The sequence below is a fragment of the Rhagoletis zephyria genome, unplaced genomic scaffold (assembly GCF_001687245.7).
Source record: "Rhagoletis zephyria isolate East Lansing unplaced genomic scaffold, Rhagoletis_zephyria_1.1 Rzeph_scaffold_03157, whole genome shotgun sequence".
NCBI lineage: Eukaryota > Metazoa > Arthropoda > Insecta > Diptera > Tephritidae > Rhagoletis > Rhagoletis zephyria.
The window spans coordinates 8,419-14,447 of NW_016160241.1; the positions used below are offsets into that span (position 1 = coordinate 8,419).

Genomic DNA, 6,029 nt, shown 5'->3' on the forward strand with positions numbered 1-6,029 from the left:
TGTTGCAGAAAAAAGTGACCACGGTGGCACAGAGAAGAAGTGAGTGAATAACAAGCACAACAAATTTGACAGCTAACGAGCTTTGATTGCGGTTATATTTATATGTAAACGTACTTTTATGCTATGCCGTTCGCATATGTTTACACATCAAATTTCATGAGTACCTAGTACTCACGCCTTTTTTTCTAGCACGTCGAGATTTTTTTTTTATTGGTGACATGTACATTTTAAAATTTGTAGCAATTTGCATGAAAACCCCATAAATAAACAAAGTAATCAGAAAAACGTATGTAACTTCGTTAACGCTAAGAAAATTGATAATAGTCGTTTTCACTACTAATTTCCATATAAAATTCAAAAAATTAAACTCATTTATCACTTACATTGCTTTCGTGAAATTGGCTGTAAAAATTATTTTCTTAGCGTTATTTTCTTCGCTGGTTATCGAAGATCGAACATCGAAAGTGAAATTATGAGCTTTGCAACCGTGTCGAAATTTTCGTTGAGTATCGAATTTTCTGTCGAACAGAATTTTGCTTTCGATGGTGTAGCGAAGTGTTAGAAAATTGTGAAAAAATTTGCATTTGTTTTTTTTTACTTTATGGCGGCTAGACACTAATTTTAAAAAATGTTTATTAATTCGAAACACTACACTTAAACCCTCTTAAACATTTTCTACTCCTGGCCAGTTTACCAAGCTCTCATCCTCTGACGAATCNTTGCTAATTTTCGAGCTTAACTCCCTAATCTTTTATTAGAAAAAGAGATTAGCCATGCAAAATTATAATTAAAAATATCTCAGATTAAACCGATAAGTTTTTGGTGTCCAACCTGGTTTTATCGATTATACTTGCGAAGAAGAGGAGGAATGTCAAATTTTAAAGTAGTCAAAAATTGACGCTAGTAAGGAAAATAGGTTTGTAAAGGTATATTTAATAAAATATTCAGTTAAAATATATTTAAATGGCATGTGTTGCAGAAAAAAGTGACCACGGTGGCACAGAGAAGAAGTGAGTGAATAACAAGCACAACAAATTTGACAGCTAACGAGCTTTGATTGCGGTTATATTTATATGTAAACGTACTTTTATGCTATGCCGTTCGCATATGTTTACACATCAAATTTCATGAGTACCTAGTACTCACGCCTTTTTTTCTAGCACGTCGAGATTTTTTTTTTATTGGTGACATGTACATTTTAAAATTTGTAGCAATTTGCATGAAAACCCCATAAATAAACAAAGTAATCAGAAAAACGTATGTAACTTCGTTAACGCTAAGAAAATTGATAATAGTCGTTTTCACTACTAATTTCCATATAAAATTCAAAAAATTAAACTCATTTATCACTTACATTGCTTTCGTGAAATTGGCTGTAAAAATTATTTTCTTAGCGTTATTTTCTTCGCTGGTTATCGAAGATCGAACATCGAAAGTGAAATTATGAGCTTTGCAACCGTGTCGAAATTTTCGTTGAGTATCGAATTTTCTGTCGAACAGAATTTTGCTTTCGATGGTGTAGCGAAGTGTTAGAAAATTGTGAAAAAATTTGCATTTGTTTTTTTTTACTTTATGGCGGCTAGACACTAATTTTAAAAAATGTTTATTAATTCGAAACACTACACTTAAACCCTCTTAAACATTTTCTACTCCTGGCCAGTTTACCAAGCTCTCATCCTCTGACGAATCGTTGAACCAGAACTCCGTTGTACTCATTTTCACCACCTTTTTATAAACTTGCTTTCTTTTTTATTTCATTTTAATTTGTACAAATTTACATACATATGTATGTATAAGCACACTATTTAGTTTGCTCGATTTGTAAAGAAAACTTCTCAGCGGTGAAAAATATACTATTGTAAACAACCTACCCGAGCGAAATTCACAATAGTGCTATTCTTCATCGAATAAGCGTCATAATACCAAATGAAAATTCTTTCGATCAGCACTTTCGACCACAGTCGAATGCAACTCATAATAGGGGCCTTACTTTTACATTTCTATGTGGGACTACATTTTCAAGAAATGCTTACATAAACAAGCAATTTTTAAGCAAAAAGAAAACAAAACCGATTTCAATTCCCTTCTAAGAATTTAAGATTATCGTTAATCTATTCATGATCCAATGGTCGGATTTAAACCAAATTAGACCACCTGTCAGGTAACACCTTTCATTTAAAAAAGAATTATAGTAATCGGTTAACGTGGTCGAAAGTTATGCGGTAACATACATAGAAAAAAATAATAGAAAAATATTCCGACGAATTGATAACCTTCTTTTTGTGAAGTCGGTTAAAAACAAATACACCAGCAAGCTTTCATCGTCAAATGATTTCAGGCTAAAATTGTCAAAGCTCCCTATAAACTTAAAGGAATTAATGAAATCATCAGTCCTCACATTATAGCTAAAGGAGCATAAAGTTTGCATTGTGTTTTCGTAGACATTTGAAGAGTAGGGGTGCCGCGAGATTTTTTTAGCACAACAAGGGTGCCGAGGTGAAAAAGTTTGGGAACCCATGTTCAGATGTATTAAAAAAGTTCCAAAAATTTCATAATAAAACACATTCATTTCTCGATACTAGGAAATGCAAAATTGAATGCCCCACTTTTCTTAGGACATCGCCTTGGGAAACAAATACATTTTCGAATGTGAAAAGGATTGTTTTACTGATTATTTTTTCGATTACTATACATTACATTTTCCCACTGGGCCTAGTCACACCCGTCACCGTGTAATGAGCTTTGTGCTTTATAACAATCAAAATGTAGATTAATAGAAATAAAAAGTTAATTTTTTATTGGTGAGGTAGTCGCTTTGTTTCTGTCATCTCTTCTGTGAACGCCGAAGTTGCAGAAATGGCGTAGAAATTAAATAAATTTTTTAATTTGTCAATGTTATTGTGGCTTATTAACATTTTATTTGTACCACGATTGTTTATTAGGAAAAATTGAAAAAGCAACAAAGTCTAAGCGGTAGAAGTTATAGCAGCTATTTCGGAGATCACTACATCTCCTCACCAGACTTCTTTTTTCTAGACTTCAGCTGAGTCTGATGAGGAGATGTGGTGATCTCCGAAATAGCTGCCATAACTTCTACCGCTTAGACTTTGTTGCTTTTTCTAACTTCTAACTAACTTCTTTTTTCTAGACTTCAGCTGAGTCTGATGAGGAGATGTGGTGATCTCCGAAATAGCTGCCATAACTTCTACCGCTTAGACTTTGTTGCTTTTTCTAACTTCTAACTAACTTCTTTTTTCTAGACTTCAGCTGAGTCTGATGAGGAGATGTGGTGATCTCCGAAATAGCTGCCATAACTTCTACCGCTTAGACTTTGTTGCTTTTTCAATTTTTCCTAATAAACAATTGTGGTACAAAGCTCAATAAAAATATTAAAAATTTTGGTAATTCATTCTCAGTGTTTATTTATATTTATTCATAACTGAAGAAATATAGTATTTTTGCATACTATATTTTTTCGAACAGTATATAGTACGCAGACTGAAAAAATATCCGATATTTTCATTTGGACTTATTTCCAACAATTACTAAATTTCGGTAGTTTCTCTTCCATATTCTAAACTTTGGTTTCATCTAAATATTTGTACCAAATTAAATTAGTAGTATACATTTGGAATACTATGTTCTTATAAGTTTTTTTTTTGTTTTCCTTTCGTTAAGGGTTATTTTTTATTGTCAGCATTGAAAATCCACCAACGTTTATACTACATAGTAAGCACAGTACAAGAACGCGATTGTCAAACAAACGCAACAGTTAACGCAACTAATTTATTAAAATGCTCATCATGCATTTCAGTGTGACTTAAATGGCGAGCCGTGAAGCCGAAAATGAATATCAATTATTTGTCATCAATGACAAAATAGACGATTTGAGTATAAATGCTGTCCACTGAAGAGGATGAAGACATTCAGTCTTCAACTTTTATTTCGTACGGACAGAAGAAGTTAACTCAAAAATGGCCATCAAGGTGTGTTAGCTAAGGATTCAAATAAAAAAAGAAAACAGAATTTCACTCGTAGCTCAATTACGCTGTTTTCATCTAGCATATCGAGTCCTAACCGCCAAAAAGTCATAACGAAATGTTTCTTCAAAATTTTCTTTTCGATCAAACATTTTCCTAGAGCATCTAATTTTGAAAAAATGTCGCTTACATCTTTTTGGCGGTTAGGGCTCGATATTTATATATTACTAATAAACATATTTGTATGGTTTTTGTAATTATTTTAAGTTGGCTGTCGCTCTCACTTTCTGCGCTGTAGTAAACGCTGCCTTCGTAGCTGTTGCCCCTGCCGCCGTGGCTGTGGAAGAATACGACCCCCATCCACAATACAAATATGGCTACGATGTGCAAGACAATCTGTCTGGTGATTCCAAAGGACACGTCGAGGAGCGTGATGGTGATGTGGTACGAGGCGAATACTCGCTGATCGATTCTGATGGTTTCAGACGTGTTGTAAGCTATACAGCAGACCCAATTAACGGTTTTAACGCCGTCCTTCGTCGTGAACCCTTGGTTGCCCCTGTCGTCGCCTCTGCCCCAGTTCTGGCCGCACCAGCACCATTGGCCGCTACAGCTCCGGTTGCGCCGGCTTTTGCCTACAGCCAACTGTAGAACGTCGGGTCGTTCAACTTAATATTGTTTTGTTACTTTTGGATTAATTTGATAACGTACAAAAATAAATGTGATTTATGTTTTAAGAGGTAATTATATTCTGCGTTTTCGAATAGAATGGATCACTTTTTCGTAATTACAATGTCTAAAAAATCAGAAAAGTTCGCGAGTTTTTAAGATGACCTAGAGTGGACAATGTTCGGATCTGTACGATTAATTTATTTATTTAGTAATTTAGGAAATGTAATGTACATTCTTCTTGCAGATTTTACAGGGAGGAATACAATTTAGTATTATTTAAAAATTTAATTCAATAAGCATTTAAATCTAGGGTTTGCCATGGAGAAATCAACGGATATGAGAACAAGTTTAATTCTTTCAATGCTCTATATATAGGGGAGTTAGAAACATAAACTGTTCTAACCCGATTGAGTAAAAGTTGTGTGACTCAAGTCTCTAGTGGGCATACTAACGTAGATGCATTCAAGTAAGAATAATCTTCGCCCCTCGTATAATATCATAGACAAATGTAAGCGAAATAATGGTCCTGCGACTATTTCGAGATTTAAGACCGGTTAACTAACATCTGCCATCACAAGATGGAGTTAGATAAACAAGCTGAAGTGAATGAATGGCAGAACGCATGAAGGTTTTTTGCAGTCGCTAAATCCCTCCAATTATTTTTTAAATAGAATTCAGAAATAAAGCTTTTTTAAACCCATTTCATTTGATAACCATCATTCAGTAATTCCTTTAACTTGTTCATTCATTTGAATTTAACTTTTTTAACAGGTGGCAACCCTTTTCATTATTCTCAGCGTTAAGGCTAAAAAAATTTGACCACTCCTTCACTTGACGCACATATTTTAATATTTCAAATAACTTATGCATACTTTATTTCAGAGACATAACTATTATAAGAGAAAAGAATAAAAGTCAATCAATAATCATTATATTAAGATAAATATTTTTCGAGTCATTTGTAATTATTATTCAAGGACTTACATTATAAAAGTTTTTCACAATAATTATCATTGAGATAAATATTTATAAGTCTTCAAAGACTTATTTTCAGACTTATATTATAAAAGTCCTTTCATAATAATTATGAGCGCGAAAAAATTTTGTAAGTCTTAAAGGACGGGACTTGTTCAGGAGCATTTCAGGATTAGTTGGGGTCCCGTTCGGGACTATATACAAAACTTTTGTGCACTCATAATTATTATCAAAGGACTTTTATAATATAAGTCTCGGAATCAAACTTTAAATTATTATGACAAGACTTTTATAATATAAGTCTCAAAATAAAAGTCTTTGAAAACTTAAAAATACTTATCTCGCTGATAATTATTATGAAAAGACTTCTATTATATAAGTCTTAATCGATGACTTAACAAA

The 6,029-nt window shown here is 33.1% G+C and overlaps 1 protein-coding gene across 1 annotated transcript; it reads left to right on the forward strand.

Annotated features, from left to right (window-relative positions):
- Positions 1-3,930: 3,930 nt before the first annotated feature.
- Positions 3,931-4,824, forward strand: LOC108368508 (larval cuticle protein A2B-like). Its single transcript, XM_017623352.1, has 2 exons — positions 3,931-3,986; positions 4,248-4,824. Exons 1-2 carry the CDS (start codon positions 3,975-3,977, stop codon positions 4,629-4,631), a joined length of 396 nt encoding a protein of 131 aa, XP_017478841.1. The 5' UTR covers positions 3,931-3,974; the 3' UTR covers positions 4,632-4,824.
- The last annotated feature ends 1,205 nt before the right edge of the window (positions 4,825-6,029 follow it).